This window comes from Eucyclogobius newberryi, unplaced genomic scaffold, assembly GCF_026437365.1.
Source record: "Eucyclogobius newberryi isolate DKJ021-1_F unplaced genomic scaffold, fEucNew1.0.hap1 SCAF_5, whole genome shotgun sequence".
NCBI lineage: Eukaryota > Metazoa > Chordata > Actinopteri > Gobiiformes > Gobiidae > Eucyclogobius > Eucyclogobius newberryi.
The window spans coordinates 34834122-34853782 of NW_027316167.1; the positions used below are offsets into that span (position 1 = coordinate 34834122).

Here is a 19661-nt window from a genome sequence, read left to right on the forward strand (position 1 = left end):
CTGCAGCGGGTCCATGGCTGAGCTCACGGTGGAGCGGAGGTGGTCCAGGACCAGCCGCTCCAGTGTCTTCATCAGGTGGGATGAGAGCCACTGGCCTGAAGCTGTTGAAGTCTTTGGCGTGCGGTGTCTTAGGCACAGGTACCAGACAGAGGTCTTCCAGACCTGTGGTACCACCCTCAGCTTCAGGCTCATGTTGAAGACATGCTCCATAACTCCAAACAGTTCATCTGCACAGGACTTAAGGAGCCTGGGGCTGATGCCGTCAGGTCCTGCTGCCTTCCTCACTTTAATCCTCTTCAGCTCACTCCTCACCTGTGCTGCTGTGACAGTCAGTGGTTGGCAGGGGGACTGTGTGCTGGGGGGATGGGTGAGTCCAGGCGAAGTGGGGAGCCTATGGTCCGGGGCAGAGAAGCGAAGAGGAACAGATGCAGGGCATTGTCCAGCTGTGTAAGAGGGAGCATGCAGCTGTGCAGGGAGCGGGGCGGGTGACTGATCAAATCTCAAGAAGTGAGCATTTAAATCAATCAGCCACTGTAGATCCCCCTCTGTCTGGGCAGGGGGGATTTTGAAGCCCGAGATGGTTTTCAGGCTTCTCCACACTCCCTGAATGTTCTTTTGCTGCAGCTGCTCCTCCATCCTCCTCTTTTAGCCGGCCTTAGTCTGCCTGATCTCCCTCCTCAGCTCCTTCTGCACAGTCCTCAGCTCCTCCTTGTTCCCTGACCTGAAGGCTTTCTTTTTCTCCTTCAGCAGAGCCTTCAGTTCACGGTTAATCCATGGATTGTTGTTTGGAAAACACCGCACCGTCCGGGAGGGAACAATATTCTCAAAACAGAAGTTGATGTAGTCCGTGATGCACTCTGTGATGGTGTTGATGTCCTTCCCATGTGGGCCATAGAGCTCAGTCCAAACAGTGGTGCTGAAGCAGTCCCTCAGAGCCTCCTCGCTCTCAGCAGACCACATCCTCACCTCACGGGACACCACAGGCTGCCTGCGCACGATGGGTTCATACACAGGCCTCAGATGGACAAGGTTGTGGTCCGAGCTGCCCAGGGGAGGGAGGGGGGAAGAGGAATAAGCCTCCTTGGTGTTGGCAAAAAACAAGTCCAATGTTCTATTGTTTCTGGTGGGGCAGGTAACATACTGGGTGTATGTTGGTAGAACAGAAGAGGGAGAAGCGTGGTTAAAGTCACCCGAGACGAGGAAGAAAGCCTGTGGGTGCTGTGTTTGCTGTTTTTAAAATTACACTGGGACCAGGTGAGTGTATATGTTATTTTCTAACATGTTTTATTAGTTACGGCTGCATTCAATGACAATGATAAACTCTGAAAGCTAAATTCTCGTTCTCTGCACATGAAGTCACTCATGCCGGAGCTTTATTGTAGAACCCTGTTATTGAAGAGAGATGAAATGAAGACAAAAGGAGAGTCAAATTTGATCTGAACAGAACTTTATTGCGTTTCATGTTCCGGTGGTGGTGCGGGTGTTGTCGCTCACTCTCGCTGGATCTCGGGTGCTCCTGGTTTAGTTGGAGGCCAGAGTCTGGTCGACCCAGCTCCTGAGCTCGGTGACGCGGGCATAGACGGCGGGCGTGCTGGTGGAGCACCTGCTGCTGCCCCAGGACACGATACCCACCAGGGTCCAGGCATTGTCCTTCTCGCAGACCAGAGGACCGCCAGAGTCGCCCTGCGGAGAGAGACACATTATTAGGCCCGAGCGCCACAAGCTGGCGAGAGGCCTTTTGGTTTCCGTAAGGCCGTGGGAATCCTGTGCAAAAATGCGCACTAAACTATATCTATATTACTATCACTATATCCCCATATAATGCGCTCGTTTGTGCTAAGTAGCTCACAAATACGTTCCCCATCTCTATACGTTCCCCATCTCTTGCATGTTCCGTGCATATAAGCATGTAATGCAAAAATGTAACATTATTACTGTATAGAGGGCAAAAAACACGAAAGTACCCGTCAGTGACCAGGAACCCACACCACGAGGTAGGAACGTGCTTTCTGAAAATGTATCGTTTATTATATTTGAAAAATGGGAAACATTGTTTTCGCATCGGAATATTCTTTCTTCTTCTTCTTCTTCTTCTTCTTCTTCTTCTTCTTCTTCTTCTTCTTCTTCTTCTTCTTCTTCTTCTTCTTCTTCTTCTTCTTCTTCTTCTTCTTCTTCTTCTCGGGACCAACCCCCCTATTTTTCACCCAGTGAACATTGACGAAAAGTCACAAAAATTTGCACACCTCTAAAAATCGTGCCTCTCTACATTCTGGCTATTTCCCTTTTCTATAATTTAAAAAATTGGCGCGTCAGCGGCCCCAAATATACCAAAAATGGATTGAGAGATGACCAAAGAAAATCTGATCGTAGAATCATGAAATTTGGCGCAGAGGTAGATGGTGACAAGAGAAGTAAAAAATATTATCACGGCAACACCGTCCGCCCAACCAAATGTCGGCCAAGTCATGCTTGGCCAAAAATGGCCAAGCATGACTTGGGGAATTTTTCCAAATGTCGTACTCTTAAAAACTCCTCCCAGGGGGTTGGCCTTAAAAAGCTAAAATTTTGTGAAAATGGTGCTGAGGAGTGGGACATCAAAAGTTATTCAAATTACTTTGATATCTGTCACGGTCTCTGAGCGGCGAAGTAAGCTGTAGCTAGAATTTCAGAAATGTCCCAAATTTTTAATTTGCTGCCATTTGCGCACATAAAGTCCGAATTGCGTCAAATTAGAATCAGTTGTTAAACTCTTTGCCCTAAAGCTACGTGAAGGGAAATAAATAGTGTGACAGCGCCCCCTACAAAGTTAAATACAATTTAATATGGAGGGTAAACTGTTTAGTTTTGCCAAATTGTATGAAATTTGACACAAAATTCAATTTTGGCATCCCGATCAAAAAAGTCAATGAGACCCATGTCATATTTGTTACGGCTTTGCCGTAGCAATGACAGAAACCTCCCATGTTATTCCAATGGGGAAATTTCCAGATCTCTGAAATTTGAACATGCTGACACTTTATACTTTTAGGAACTCCTCTGCGTTAGCCCAACTAACCTAACATTTTGTGAGACTCATCTTCAGAAGTGGGCCATCAAAGTTATCAACATTTTCATTCTAAGAGCCGCGAACTTTATGCGGCGGGAGCTGCAAACTTTTCCCTTCATATGAAAAGCAAAGGGAAGAAGACGCGAGAGCGTCATGGATTCAGCAGTAGGTGTAATAAAAGGGGCACGTCAGCAACTGCCAATCATCGCAACTGGCGCCTTTATTTACATATTATTATTATTTAGGCCTGTAAATGATTTGTTTATAATTTTTTTCAATTAGACAATGATTTCTACTGTACACTGAAGACTTAAAAAATGCATTTTAAAGCCAAATGAAGTTTGAAATAAGGTGAAAGAACATTTATGAATAAAGTGTATTATTAATCAAAATCAGATATTCTTTTTACTTTTTTGACATTTTGAGTCAAGAATGCTGCCGTCTTTGTTATAAAAAAAAGTGTTTTTAAGTCCAGATAAAATAATGATCATCAAAATACTCAACAATTGTTTTTTACAGTTGATTAGTAAAAATTTGTCGATTAGATGTTGCAGCCCTGATTAAACTTTTGATTGTGTTGATAATGACATAGTCTAGACATATAGTCTAAATTATCATATCATATTATAGTGTTGAAATCATATTGAGCCTTTTCCTTTTAGAAATTGAGTTTGAAATGTTAGTATCGTGACAAGGCTAATCCATAACTAGTTATTTGTTCATGGTGGTTTTTGTGCTCTGAATGATGTCACACATCTCCTGGGTTTTAAAATATATAATATTCATATCTATAGCAACGGCCCTCACCATGCAGGAGGTGGCTCCAGCTCCTCCAGCGCAGATCATCACGTCGGAGATTTGGCTGCCCCAGTGTTTCTTGCACTGGTCGTTGGAGAGCAGGGGCAGAGCGGCCTGCTGCAGCAGGTTCGGGGTGCTGGCAGCTGCAACACAATGTTTACACCACCTTCACATGTGACGCGACGTGGAACCATCTCTCAGAACCTGTCTTACACCAGCCGATCCATCCATGTCTTTAACAATGTTTTAATATCGTTAAAATATGTAGACTTTTACAGTAAAATTAACAAGGCTTAGCTCAGTCTTGGTCCTGGTTTAGAAGTCAGTTTTTGAAGTCCTTGTTTTGACCTGGCTAATTTTGATTTAGTTCTACAGTTCTAAAATATAGTTCCAATTGTTTAGTCCTGGATTGAGTCCTGGGTTTAGTCCTGGGTTTTGTCCTCCTATTGTCCTGACTTAGACCTGATTTACTTCTGGTTAAGTCCTGGTTTAGTCTACTTTCCGTCCCTCTCTGGTCCACTGTCAGTCCCACTTCCCACGTGTCTCACCGTTGTAGCGCTGCAGGCCCCATCCGGAGGTCACGCAGTTCATGCCGGGGCTGAAGACGTCGCTGGTCTCGGCGAGGCAGACGGGCGACACGTTGGTGTTGAGGCGGAGGGGCGTGGCCAGCTTGATCAAGGCGATGTCGTTGTTGATGGTGCTAGGATTCCACTGAGGGTGGGTGAACACCTTTGGGACACGCAGGATTGGATGATGAGTGGAAAGACTCAGACTGATAGATAATCGTGATGATATAGGTCACAATTCTAAAAGACTATCATCGTGAAGCACCTTACCTTATCCCTCAGAAATGTAGATTTTATGATGTTGGTCAAAGAGGAATTTTAACATTAACAATCAACAATCATGATTAATTGTAAAACCGTGACGTTTCTCCGAACACTAAACTGTAATACCATGACCTGCCTGAAGGTGAGTGGAATGTATGAATCTGTTCTGGAGCAGGTCTTACTCTAGAGGGCTTGATCTTCTGCACATCCTCGTTGGAGCCGTAGCCCTTGTTGTGCTCTCCAGCGATCACAAAGTGGTAAGTTCTGATTGACGCAAACACACATGAATGAGACACAGACACTCTGAACATTCAGTCACACGTTTCAAAGGCATTACTAAGCTCGTACTGTTGCCACATCTGCCCTGGGACAGACTGACACAGGGATAGAAGAAAATCTGAGCTAAAGTCTTGGCAAGGACTAAAACAGAACTAGAACCGATGTTGGCTGTAGGGATTTGAACCAATGTCTAATGGGGAAATGATTAGTTCTTTCGGGACAAATACAAATGTAATACCAAGTAACATTTGTTATTGTTATGTAATTAATGCTATTGTAATTCATTTTCAAGTTTGGCTAACTTTGATGTAATCCTACAGTTGTGCATCGAGTTCCTATAGATTTGTCCTGCTTAAGTCCTTGGTTAGTCCTGCTTAAGACCTGTTTGGACCTCGTATTTAGACCTGTTTTGATCTTGTTTAGTTCTGAGATATTGAGGATTAAAGTTCTGAAATTAGCATTTTTTTTGTACAGAAAATACACACTAAATGCTATAATTCTGTTAAAAATCTTATGTTATTGTGATTGACAGGAGAGGTTTCAAAAGTAGCTTGGACAATATTTTAAGACTGCCTAAACTAAAGAGAGCATATTGTAGATTCTTGTTTCCATCGGATTAAATCTGTCTTTCTAAAACCGTGTCCAGATGACGGCCGTTGACACATTTCTCCTGGACGATTGAGGTAAGACGAGATAAGCACGACACGACAAACTGACCTGACGTTGCAGTGAGCAGCGGTCACAACCCAGTTCTCGTTGATGATGGAGCCACCACAGAAGTGGAAGCCGCTGGATTGCTGCACGCAAAGAGAGGTAGACATGATTATTGTGGTTCTGATTCTCCACAAACCGTGTTGTCTTCAGTAAACGTTAGGGTTTAAGTGTTGAGATCCAATTCTCCATGTTTTTGGTCGTTTTGATTGTATGATTCTTTTCACATTTGAAACCGCAATAGCATCTGAGAGAAGTCTGAAATATGAACGGCTAAACAAATTGTGCAAATCTGCATTTGTTTGGTCCTGAATTGAGCCCAATTCAGTGCTGATGTGGGCCTGTTATAGTCCTTGTTTAGCCCTGGTCAAATCCAGGTTTAGTTCAGCGTTTTGTCCTGGTTAAGTCCTATATTTGATGCCGTGAATGTTTTAATTAGGGCACGGCAACATTGACTAAATTGAAAATCCTGATAATGACAGTGAGACGATATTATGACATGTCTTTAAAATGATTAGTTCAGGTTTATTCAGACAAATAGCCTTATTTTAAAGTTTACACTAAACATTTTGTTTTAATTTTTATAAACAATAAACTTAAATTTTGCAAGTGAACATCAGTCCAGTGTCGTTCCATCTGTGTTTTTGGCTTGATTGTGACATCTCGCAGCCAAAGTGAACATCTTTTCTCACCTGGAGCGACACCTGCCAGGGCCAGGAGTGGGGCACGGCCTCCTCTCCGTTCACGATGCGGGCGTAGCCAGTCACCTGAGGAGTGATGGCAGGAGTACCGCAGCCTGAGGACACAAACCACAGAGGAACATGAAGGTTCTGGTACTGGTCAGTGCATTTGCATGCTCTCCCTGTATCTGGGGACAATAGACCTGTAACAATAGACCTTTTCCCAAAATAAAAACTAAGTACCCATAATCCCCCAGTTCCTATTGAGCCAGAGGAACCACCCACATAGCGACAGTGGCTTAAAGTGCGTCTGCATTTATAAACGTTGAACATTTAAATATCAATGGGAGTAAGTGAATAAAAGCTTAGTTATTCCTATATTTTTGAACACTTTCATAAAACTGTGACACACAAAAAGCTCAAACCAATTCTAAACCAGGACTAAACCTGGTCAAAACTAGATTTGACACAGAACTTAACCAAGTACATTTCAGTAACCCAGGAGTAAACCAAGTCCAAACCAGGACTAACCTGCTACTAAACCAGGACTGAACTAGGCTGAAACCAGGACTAAACCAGGTCTAACAAGAACTAAACCAGGTCTAACCAGGACTAAACAATATATCCGGATGGATGTTGTAATATTTTGCCCAATTAGGCTTTCATTGTCGTTATGTCACTATTAGTTATCTTCTGCTGTTAACCCTTTCAGTCCCTAGCAGGCGTTTCCTCACCGTAGGCGGCGCTGACGAAGGCGAGGCAGGACACGATCCACAGGAAGGCCATGGTGAAGATGCTGAATTGTCCGGAGTGGCTCGTCTTTTATGCAGTGGGACCCCCGGCTCTCGGCCAATCAGACGAGGATGTGCGCGTGCCTATACGACCAGCTGCTTATCAGCGCACAGCTTCCATAGGCACTCACACAGGTGCAGGGATCACAAGGACGCCGTGCTCCCATTGGGCGAGCCGTGGAAGGGGGCGCGCTCTCAACATAAATACTTTAACAAAGAAAAAACAACATTGTCCAGTCTGCACCTATATATGTATTATTTTTTAACTTATACTTGCATCCATAGAGTTAATATATATCTCAACAGGATTTTGATGTATTCAACAGAGGGATTTGTCAATATCTAAGTCCAAGCCTGATTTATTCAAGTTCAATGTTAAATATGGAGATCAGATGGAGGTCTGAATGATGAAATAACATGGTTTTTGAACCTTTTATGAGTTTATTTATGTTTATTTAATTTAATATCAGACAGTACACATTAATCCAACATGTAAGTGTGTCAGAGTTAGCGCTGCAGTTGTGGATGTAGACAGAAATGTAGGACATGTAACAGGCACAAAACACACGACGATGAGGATCAGTGAAATACAATACTTTTTTTCAAGACTTTGAAAGTAAAATAACAGCAGTCTTCTTTGTTTGTTTTGCTCTCTTTTCAAAACCCTGTGACTTTGAGCGTTCCCTCCACACAGTCCATCTGCGCTCACACGTTACAGAGGTGTAAATACACCAGCGCTGTGGGCTTATTGTAATGAGTAAATGAAATCATACAGATGGTTAAAGCTTGGCAAATACATAATAAAAAGTAGTGTGGAAACACTTTTATATTTGTGATCTAAATTCTGCAAATGGATAAAATGTGATGAATAATAACAAATAATGCACTTAATTTAGATTTAGAACCTTTGAAGACACAAACATGACATTCACCCATTGACCCCGCCCACCAGCACTCACGCACACACAGAATCATACTTATGTGAGTTTGCGCTGCAGTCTCTCCAGAGCTAACAGGCAGTTATTATGTTTTAGTACTATTTATATAAAGAATGAATATTTGTGTGTCACAGTCATTGGCCGATCTATGAATTCACATGAGAGAAATATAATATTTCTGTCTAAGCCAGGAGTGGGCAATTATTTTCCTCCGAGGGCCATATTCGGCAAGTAGCGAAGGGCCGGCCCGCGATCATTGGTGTAAAAAAATAAAATATCAAATGATCATTGGTGTAAAAAAATAAAATATAAAATAAAATATTACTTTTCTGTCAAATATAGGCTATAGAATCTATTATTTAATTAATTTCACGTAATCTTTATTAAGAATACAAATGCAGACAAGATGCCTAAGGGCAAAACAAAACAGAAAATATTATTTTTTTAAAAATTATTACTTGGCATGTTTGGCGGGCCGGATTATAAAGACAAATGGGCCGTATGTGGCCCGCGGGCCGTAGTTTGCCCACCCCTGGTCCAAGCCGTGGTTTGCAAAGATAGAAAGTGACCCTTAAAACTGGTCATGTGATCCGCTGGAGACATGTCACAGTGAAGGGGAACAGGACACAGTGAGGGAATATTCACAGAAACTACCACAACTTTTTTCTCTGTCAGTAGGGTATTCAACTCGCACCTCCGGGAGAGCTTCTCCCATATCCCGGCGAGGCTGGGGACATTGAGTCCGTGGACCATGTTCTCCGCCTCCATTGTTGATGCGGCTGCTCAAAGCTGCGGTCGCAAGGTCTCCGGTGCCTGTCGTGGCGGCAACCCCCGAACCCGGTGGTGGACACCGGAAGTATAGTCAGCTGCAAATATGACCTGACCCCAAAAAAAATCTAACAAAAGGTTTTTCAGCAGTTTACAATAGTATCAGATGTACTTAAAAACATACTAAAAGTTTACCAAAGTTTGAATAAGAAAGGCCCCATTTTCAAAATGGTGGCCGTCAGGTACTTAAATTGACCATTACTCCTTTGTTTACCTCTTAGTCCAGGAATACTGGTGCCTGCTACATGTTTTGGCCTTGTAATATTCTAATTAACATATTTGAATGATAGATAAGTGGGTAGAAGTACAATTATATATTAAAGTAATTGGTTACAAGCATATATATGCGAAAAATAAGTAACATTTCCCATAAGTCATTGCATATATCTCCTTTTTCATATTGTTTTTCCTTGTGTTGGTTGTTCCTGTGGTTCACAATCATTTTTTATTCCAATTATTCAAGACTAAATCCATTAGAACTGTGTGGTACTGTAAAGATTTTTTACTAGGCTGAGCAAAATAATGTCTGTTTGCCGTAACCCGACCGACCCAGTATGAAACTAGCCGACCGAAAAAAATATGAGCGTTTTGTTATAAAAACGTCCATTTTTTTTGACCGACCGGTCTTTCCTAAACCGCTATTCTGTCTCCACTAGTGTTTAGGAACTAGCTTTACAGATAGTTAACAGTTGCTCCAATAAACACCAGGAAGCCTCTTGCCGTTTTGGTTATTTACTGAAGCTTTGACTGTAAAACTGTAACATACAAAAATAGCAGCATATTACAATCATGTTACAACATTTTAATGAACACAACACATGCATAGCTAGATAAAGATATACATTTTAGGTAAATATGATGTAGAAAAGAATAACATTGGCTAAAAAAACCCAATAAAAACGTGTGTCAAATTAGCGCTTAGCTTGATGCTAACATGTATTGAAAATGCCATAGACATGCTAATGCTAATCGCGTCATGTATTTTATCGCAAATTTCACCAATATTTACAACTTTTAGATGATATACAGCAAATAGGTCTACTCCTAACAGTACAATACTTACAGACAGCTATTTCAAAGGGCCAAATGACAGTTTAGAGGCTCAAACAATATAGCACGTGACTGTAGAAAAGTCAATGAGGAAACTACGGAAGCTCTGAGCAGACAAAAACACATGAACTCAAAACGGAAATCTTTTACCACTGGGGGCAGCACAACCGCTGTGTCAAATATTTTTATCACGCTGATAAATCTATCTTTCATCTCAAAGGACTGATAAAGCACTGCACAACACATGTGCATCATCATATTTGGTCCTCTACATGCGTCTGTAACAAAACAGAACGTGCATAACTGTATTTATATTGCCTTTCACAAGTTGTCTTGCCCCTGTCGGCGCCACTCAAGTGTCCATAGTACATGTCACGCTCTATTTATGGTGTGACTTGATTTACATTTGACTTACACAATGCATTCTATATTTTTTTGCCTTTCATTTTTTTATATAATTTTTAATATATATTTTTATGTTTTTTAAACACTTTTCTTATTTACATACCTTAGAGTGTGACCTTAGTTAACCATTAGTCGTCACACTCTTCCTCCCATAGAGGTTGATTATAGCGATTCTCCCAAGTCCCAACTTGACATGGTCCACAAGCCTTTATGCATGGCAGTCCATGTGCCCTACAACTGCACCATTGTGTTTGGCAGGCAGTTGTGCAATTACAATGGATCATCTGTAGGAGACATTCTGGAGCAGCAGTCTTACTGGTCATAACTGGCAGGAACAAGCTGTCCACCAGTTTCCATCCCCAATCCACTGTGTTCATGTTACCTTCCTTTCCAATCCACACCATGATCTGGAAGTAAACTCTTTGGCAGTGGTATTTGGTTGCAGACTCAGTTGGAGGCAGACGTTCTGAGGCAACAAATGATTTGGCGGTAATGATTTTCTTGCTAAAAAGGTTGTAGCGCAAAGAGGCAAGTGAATCGCTACTCTTTCCGCCAAACAACACTGCCATTGCCTTGGTCCCATGGTCCTCTATGACATTCCTCTATGACATTGCTTGATGTGGGAGCAGAAACACATTTGCACAGGACTGGATGGTTGACTTGCCATTCACAAGTTTCTGGAATGCTGTCTGTTTGCTAACACTAAAAATGCGGGAAGTTGTATCACATCTTGTGAAGGCGTAAATAAACAGCAACTGGGAACTCAACTCACTTTTCAGGACTTGTTTCATCTCACTGATGTTGTACACTTTGGTAGCTTTGGACTTGTCTGAACGAAAATAGAGGCCTCTATTTTTCGTCCCAGCATAGTAGAGATGAAGAATGAGCAAGTCTGTATCCTCCCCTATCAAGGTTGTGGGCCGATGTTCTGAGGCCTTGACTGCAGCTTTGTCAATGTTCATGTCTGCGTCACCTGATGCACGTCTCTGATGTGTATGGTCTTTGATGGATGGACCTTCTCTATAACCATCAAAAACAACTGTTGCTTTACCATAAAGGCGTGCGGTAAAGTCTGCATATGACCGTAACTGTCACTCTTTTTCCATGCCAAGCGGTGAACCAGAGAACCACCATCAAAGAAATAATGCTCAGTTGGTAGGATGGAATCCAGGACAGTTTTGTCAGATTTCTTGCTTGAGAACTCAATGACTGCCTGCGCTAGTTGGGGCTTGTTGGCTTTATGGAAGATTTCCTTGCCTTCGAACAGGGCTGCAGAAAAAGAGCAGAGCTCATACTCATTACTTCTTCAAGTGAAAACTGCCCAGTTTTTGACATGATCACGAACCGTTAGAACAGCAAAGTAGGATCAATGGTTCGGTCTTGGGCAACTTTGACGGTGGAGTCATCAGCAAGAGTTTTTGCCCGTTTTTTCCGTTTGAAAGATATACCAAAAACAGGTTTTCCAATCATCTTTTCAATTATCTCATTGCCAACAGTCTCAAACTCATGCACATTCACATCCTCTTTGGCAACAACACCAGTTACGATGTTTTTCAGAGAAGGGTCAGGAGAGAATGGTGTGCAAGTGCTTAGCTTTTCCTTGATCTTTTCTAGATCAGAATGATCGCTTTTCACCCTTGCTTCTGAGGATTCTCGGTGCTGCTCACTGGTCGTGTAGGTGAGGTCATTGAATTCCTGCATGGCGTTGTTGTATTCCTATGTGATGGGTAATAGACATGGTCCACAATGCTCGCATTTCCTCAGTCATTCCACTTCCATGGGTCAAACCTCCACTGCTTTTCAAGGATCTCATCAGTGTCTGCTCAATGACAAGGTCAGAGCTAAGGCCTGCCCAGGACTGGTTGCTGCGGCGGGTCACATGGAAACCCCTGGAAAACTTATCATACATCAGGGTTTCTTGTGTTGAGTTGGCACATTTCTTGGAGGTAGAGATACGCTGTTTTCAGGTAGTTAGCATTTGTTAAACACTATTGTAGTGATCATCTCAATATCAATGTTTTCCAAGACTCAAAAGTCTTGCACCCCCCCAAAAAAAAAAAAACATCAGATGTGTCGAACCGTAGGTCAAACATCGTGATACACACCAAATTGAGTTTGGTGTACCATTACAGCCCTAGTAATCTCATAAAAGCATGTATTCCATATTATCGATATAATTATGCCAGTGCAATTTTGACAAGTCCAATGAATTCTTAGACCCAGGAAACATTAGACACCAATAATACTTGGCTAGGTCACGACATTAAAGAGTTAGCATATTTTAAGGACTTCCTGCCCATCTTGGACGCCATTTTGAAAATGACACCTTTCTAGAGGTGAAACTTTGGTAAACTTTTAGTATGTTACTAAGGACACTTAATACTACAAGAAATAGCTGAGAAACCTTTTGTTAGAATTTTTTGGGGGGTTAGGTTTTTTTTTTCCATATATGCAGCCGCCTGGTAAGGGATGTCGTCAGACTGAAGAAGGAGGCCTATCAGGACCCTCTGGCTTGTAGGTCCCTGAGGTCATTGACAGGTATCGGCAGGCCAAGTGGGCCGCAGCTTGTGCTGTCATAGAGGCAAAAATCTGGGCCAGGGAGGAGTTCGGGGAGGCCATGGAGGAGGACTATCGGTCGGTCCCAAAGAAATTCTGGCAAACCGTCCGGCGCCTCAGGAGGGGGAAGCAGTGCTTCACCAACACCGTTTACGGTGCGGGTGGAGACCTGCTGACCTCGACTGGGGATGTTGTCGGATGATGGAAGGAATACTTTGAGGCCCTCCTTAATCCCACCGAAGAGGAAGCAGACACCGGGGACTCAGAGGCTGGCTCGTCCATCACCCAAGCTGAAGTCACTGAGGTTGTTCGCAAACTCCTCAGTGGCAGGGCTCCGGGGGTGGATGAGATCCGCCCTGAGTACCTAAAGTCTCTGGATGTTGTAGGACTCTCTGGGCTGACACATCTCTGCTACATCGCGTGGCGGTCGGGGACAGTGCCTCTGGACTGGCAGACTGGGGTGATGGCCCCTCTGTTTAAGAAGGGGGACCGGAGGGTGTGTTCCAACTACAGAGGGATCACACTACTCTGGTAAGGTCTATTCCAAGGTACTGGAGAGGAGAATCCGACCGATAGTCGAACCTCGGATTCAGGAGGAGCAGAGTGGTTTTCGTCCTGGTCATGGAACACTGGACCAGCTCTATACCCTCCATCGGGTGCTCGAGGGTTCATGGGAGTTTGTATCTTGGGGTCTTGTTCACGAGTGAGGGAAGGATGGAGCGTGAGATTGACAGGCGGATCGGTGCAGCGGCTGCAGTGATGCAGTCGCTGCATCGGACTGTTGTGGTAAAGAGGGAGCTGAGTCGAAAGGCAAAGCTCTCTATTTACCGGTCGGTCTACGTTCCTACCCTCACCTATGGTCATGAGTTTTGGGTTATGACCGAAAGGACAAGATTGCGGATACAAGCGGTCGAAATGAGTTTCCTCCGCCGGGTGGCTGGGCGCTCTCTTAGAGATAGGGTGAGGAGCTCGGCCACACAGGGGGAGCTTGGAGTAGAGCCGCTGCCACCTCAGCTGGCTCCTCCATGTCGAGAGGAGCCAGCTGAGGTGGCTCGGGCATCAGTTCCGGATGCCTCCTGGGCGCCTCCCTGGGGAGGTGTTCCGGGCATGTCCCACCGGGAAGAGGCCCCGGGGAAGACCCAGGACACGCTGGAGGGACTATGTCTCTCGGATGGCCTGGGAACGCCTCGGGATCCCCCCGGAGGAGTTGGAGGAAGTGTCTGGGGAGTTGGAAGTCTGGGAGTCCCTGTTTAGACTGCTGCCCCCGCGACCCGGCCCCGGATAAGCGGAAGAAAATGGATAGATTATATATAGATAGATAATAGATTTTTAATTTATATTTGTGTTGGTGGGACTTCACCCATCAAGTCTGGAATGAATGAATAATGCACAAAACTGACTTTGAGCAGGAAAGTGTGGATGGAGACGAATGGATTATTTTCTATTTATTTTATTTTAGAAATATTCCTATTTACTATTATTATTGATTATTTATTATTTAAAAACGTTTTCTGTCTTTCATGTTTCTGAGTCTGGATTCAGAGTTAAATAAGCGAAATAAGCATCATGCGTCTGCTTCTCCAGATCTTTGTGCACAGATTCAACACTTTCTGCACAAGTGTTTGCACAACATGGAATCACTTTCAAAAGCTCTGGAAACTAAAATAACTAATTTCAGTAGAAAATTTGTGTAAAATTTATGTCTGGATATGGGATCTATGATTTGTGTTTTTGTGACTAAATGTGTAATGTGTAAATTATCTGAAAAAAGAGAAAGGTCATATAAATTACTGGTTTAATTAAAAAAAAAAAACCCTGCTCATGTCCAGTAATTGAGAAGGCATATTGAAATGTCACACGTGGAGTGGGCTGAGTAAATGTTTGACAGAGATAAGAGCCGCTCACTGTCAGCATTTGGACACCTGCTTCTGGAGTGTTCTGATTATACCCGTGTTTGAACAGACTCCAAAAGTACAAAAACATACTGCAAAAAGTTTTAGATCTGAATGTGCGTCACTTAACATTAAGATGAGCTCATTTCCATACTGAACAGCTGTTCCTGACTTTGCAGCGCTCTGTAGAGAGCGTGGCAGAAGCAGTGAAAATGTGAGAGTGAATGATAAAGATACTGAAAAGTCTGGTGTTTTTTAAGCGAACAGCAATCAGTAAAAAACAGGCTTGGGTGGTCATCCGTCTGTTTACGCCATTTTAGGTTTTAAGAAGGGAAATACCATGCGATATGTCGAAATCTCGATAATGCTTTAGTAGTAGATAGTCCGATTGGCAAATGATGGCATATACGTAGCTCTGGTTGCCTTAGTGATGTGTACATTTCTGCCGCTATAAACAACTAAACTAAGAATTGTAAAACGCTCTGCGGTCGAATTTTTTGAGTTCCGATTTGTTAAAAACACTCTCGCATCTCGGAATTCTTACCTGAAAACTCGGGCGACATTTCAGAGTGAGACAATCCAGTTAAAATATTAATATTTTCCTTTCCGTTCCGTTCCTCCGTGAATAAAAGAAGCACAGCATAACTTTTGAATCCTTTATTTAACCAGGAAAGTCCACTTGAAATAACTAATTTGTTTTTATTTCATTTTTTAAAACAAATTTAAACAAGAAATACAAACTACAAACAGGACACAGAGAGGGATATATAAAGCAAAAACAAAGCAGTAGCATTATGTCACAAGACATTTAAAGCAGAACGGAGTAGCTTCAGTGCTAGAGCTCCCCCTACAGGTCCCTTGTGAAAACACTGTCAGAGAACAGACTTGCTTTTCGTTTTTGAAGTAGTGAGCTCCACATTCTGGGTCACACCAGCAAGGCTCTGATTTGAGCTTAAATAAAGTAAACCCCTTGTCTTGAATTGGAAACTTTCCTTACCATACAAATCTTGAGATTGCTTTATTCCACTCATCAAACAGCCGGTTAGGTTAAGAAACTAAACATTCATTTTTATAGTTTAAATCCTTTGACATAGACTAAAGTAGGGGATAAGGTTCTATTTTCCAAGATTTCTTTAGTAAAAAAGGGGTATAATTTTTCTCCAGAATTTTTTATTTGTCTTTATGGAGTACCACACCCAAGTCTCCAAGCAAATCTGTTTGCCGTTTGAATGTGTAGAATCTTTTCAATGGTCAGAGGTTTTTTGCTCATTCATTTTGTATCCAGACCATGGACCAATTTCTTGAAGAAACTGCATCACATTCAGTATGGACATTTCTGGTTTGGTCAAATATATAATATAATATAATATGATATAATATAATATAATATAATATAATAAAATTGTAACACCATGACTTGTTTTTGATTGCCTAATAAAGAGCCCTGCCTAACCCGCATTTCCAGGGTCAGCAGATCTGTCAGATGAACATTGATTATAATTCTTAATGTACTATCATAAAGAGCCCCAATATTTTTTTATAATTTATTCGTCTATTTGAAATTTGTTTAGAACTTTTAATAAATATGAGCCGCTAACAGAATAGAATCAAAAGCCTTCTCAGCATCCAAACAAATAATTGTGGCTTTGTTTTGTTGTTTTTGTGTTTGGCTCATTATGTGTGTCTCATGCTTTCTTGTGTTTTTCGTTTGTTAATGAATCCTGTTTAATCATTGTGGATTAGGTTCTGGAGTATTTGATCCATTCTTTTGGACATAATTGAGGTGTTTATATGAGTCCACATTCAGAATAGAAATAGGTCTATATGAGGCACAATCCAATCGGTTTTCCCTTTTTTTGGTATCAAGGATATGATTTACTCTGAGTTGAACTTTCGTTCTTTAATCTTTTGATTGCTCCTTGTATTTCCAAGTTATTTCAGCTGCAATTTTTTATAGGGTGTCCAAAAAGGAACTGATATCATTTTCTTTATCATCTAAAATAAAATAAAAGCGTTTTTTTTAATAAAAGCATTCCATTGCTGATTGAATTTGGTCAAGTTTAGTTAAGATTACAATATTTGGCCTGTCCTGTATTTTAAAAACTGTCCTTTCAGCTTGTTGTTTTCTAAGTTTCCAAGATAGTCATTTAGAAAATGTTGATCCTGAAGGAATTAATAAGCATTTAATATTGTAATGCATTAATATACCTATCATTGTTATTGCAGACTGGACACACACACACACACACACACACACACACACACACGTGTCTGCTTGTGTCTGTCTCTGCTCCCCCAGCTTCTCTGTCTGGGTCAAGGGTCGTATCTCACGACCATATTAGGATGTCCTGGAAGGTAGAGCCTGGTACCAAGAGGTGCCAGAAAAGATCCATCTTCTTATGAATATTCATATTCTTTGTCCTGTGTGTGAGAAGCCCCCAGATGAGGAGCACAGATGTCTGATGGGAACTTGAAGGACATGACATGCGTTTTAATCTGTTAGTTTTGTAATCGTAGGGAATAAATACTTTTATTATAACGTCCAGAATCTTGTCTTGTTATTCTCAGTAATTACAACCAACAATCCACTCACTCTCTTTAAGATATTGTCTTAAAAGCATTGTCTTAACTATTTCCTGTGAATTCAGATCATTCATCTCTCCTCTTATCTTTTTATTTTCTTGTTGCATTTTAGGACATCCCTTCTTTTTTTTTCTTCTTTTGTTTCTTTTTTCTGAGGGTATGTCTATAATTTTTCCTCTCTAGACTGCTTTGGAAGCATCCGAAAGCATGGGCAGAGAACTTTCCCCAGTATCATTTTCTTCCAGATAAGTCTTTTGTTTTGTGCTTGAATGTTGAGCGCCTTTTGTTTTTGACCAAACCACGATAAATAAAAAAATTAAAAATGTTGTTTCTTTAAACAAAGGGTCATTAAGCAGGCTGGCATTGAACCTCCACGTTGTTACCTATTTACTCCAAATCTACAGAAATGTAGAGGAGCATGATCACTTAAATCCATTGTGCCTATATCTGCCAAAGTGATTTTAGATCAGTCTTTATTGAGAACAAAAAAGTAGACTATTCTGGAATATATTTTTGTATGTAGATTATTAGCGTCCAGCTTCCACCCCACCTCGCTCAAAAAAAGCCTACCCATCAGTCAATTTTTTGAGACTCCGCAGAATATGCCACTCTAATGATGACTTCAATGAAAAGGCACAGGAGATGAAATGCAGGTTTTTACAGCGAGGATATCCACATTCATGGAAGCTTATGATCGAGCCTCTAAGAAAACACGCTCCGACGTATTGAAAAAAACGCTTAAAAAACAAAAGCATTTTTCCCAATTCTCTTCACATTCTGCAACCATCAGAAGGATATTCAGGAAACATTGGCACATCCTCAAATCCGATCCAGAACTTTCCTCCACATTCCGACATCCACCCTTGTTTGTCAACAGAAGAGGAAAAAATCTGAGAGACCACCTCGTACATGCCAACGTCACCCCTGCTGCAACACCCACCCAAACGCTTCTGTCCCCCCTCCCAAATGGAAACTACAGGTGTGGAAACTGCGCACAATGCAACAACACTGTTAAAACGAACTACTTCCAACATCCTCAATCTGGAAAAAAGTTCTTCATTAAGAGCATTATCACATGCGCATCCACACATATTGTGTATCTTTTACATTCTCCCTGCGGCCTTGCCTATGTTGGCAAAACCATAAGGAAACTAAAACAAAGGATCAGTGAGCACAAAAGTTCCATCAGGCGCAATGACAGGGAATACCCCGTGGCGGTCCATTTTAACGACCGTCAACACAACGTCTGTACACTCCGCTTTTGCGGCATTGAACATGTTCCTCCGCCCCCAAGAGGAGGGGACCATGACTTACTTTTAAAACAACGCAAAGCGTTTTGGATCCATGCCCTGCAGACACTGGCTCCTAAGGGGTTGAATGACGAGTTCGATCTCAACATTTTCCTGTAAATGATTCACAGTACACATGCAGTTTTGAATATTACTCACAGGGTTTTCCCACTGACCTGTTTGTTTTATTCAACACATTTATGTATACTTTTATTCTGCTATAATTTCTGTACTGCATTTATCATTATTTCTCACGTATGTGTTATTCATCATGAGGTGTCAATATTAGTCTTTCGTGTTTGGATATTGTTTATGTGTATTTTTGTGTTAGTTCTGACGTGTCTCTAAAACATCTGTTATTGGCCACTCCCATTTTTTGAGGCCACTCCTATTAAAACCTCTGTCTCATCCTCAGTCACCCATTTGCCTGACGAAGGCCTAAACGCCGAAACGTTGCCTCTTCACCATTCAACTTTTATTTTGCAAGTTTGACAGTGTGCGGGATTTCTTTCCCCATGTATGTAGATTAGAAAAATGTATATACTGGCGTAACCCTAACCCTAGGTTATTTCACTCCATACGTTAATAAATCATATATTCTTCAATAACATACAGAACTTCTTATTTATTGTTCCTCCAGTCCCTCTTGAGCTCGACAAATCTAATGTAGGCTGAATGCGAAGATTCTAATCGCCGCCACAAATTAGGGTTCCCTCAGCGTGGTTCACAATCATGTCCATGACATCACCATAAAAAGTGATATTACTCCCTGGTGGAACATACACGTTTAAAAGAGTGAAAACCTTTCCATTAATATTCCCATTAATATTCCCCGTAACTAGTACATATCTGCCTTCTTTATCCAACATTCAAAACTCTGATCAAAAGCAATTCGGTTAGAAATGAAGATTGCAGCTCCCCTTCTATGTTTGCCTTTGTATGATGAATAATAGGATTTTTTTATGACAGAATGTCATTACTTTTG

At 41.8% G+C, this 19661-nt stretch overlaps 1 protein-coding gene and 1 long non-coding RNA gene across 2 annotated transcripts in view; one reads left to right on the forward strand and one right to left on the reverse strand.

Moving 5' to 3' along the window:
- The window catches only part of LOC140381255 (uncharacterized), a 246014-nt gene extending 231815 nt beyond the window's left edge, over positions 1–14199 (forward strand). Inside the window, exon 2 of the long non-coding RNA XR_011931237.1 lies at positions 13960–14199. This is a non-coding gene — a long non-coding RNA (uncharacterized lncRNA). The remainder of the gene's footprint in view (positions 1–13959) is intronic.
- LOC140381237 (chymotrypsin B-like) lies at positions 1431–7198 on the reverse strand. The gene is made up of 7 exons (XM_072465273.1): positions 7079–7198; positions 6357–6460; positions 5671–5750; positions 4857–4938; positions 4393–4573; positions 3854–3987; positions 1431–1683 (listed from the first exon to the last, which is right to left on the reverse strand). Exons 1-7 carry the CDS (start codon positions 7128–7130, stop codon positions 1522–1524), a joined length of 795 nt encoding a protein of 264 aa, XP_072321374.1. The 5' UTR covers positions 7131–7198; the 3' UTR covers positions 1431–1521.
- Positions 14200–19661: the final 5462 nt, after the last annotated feature.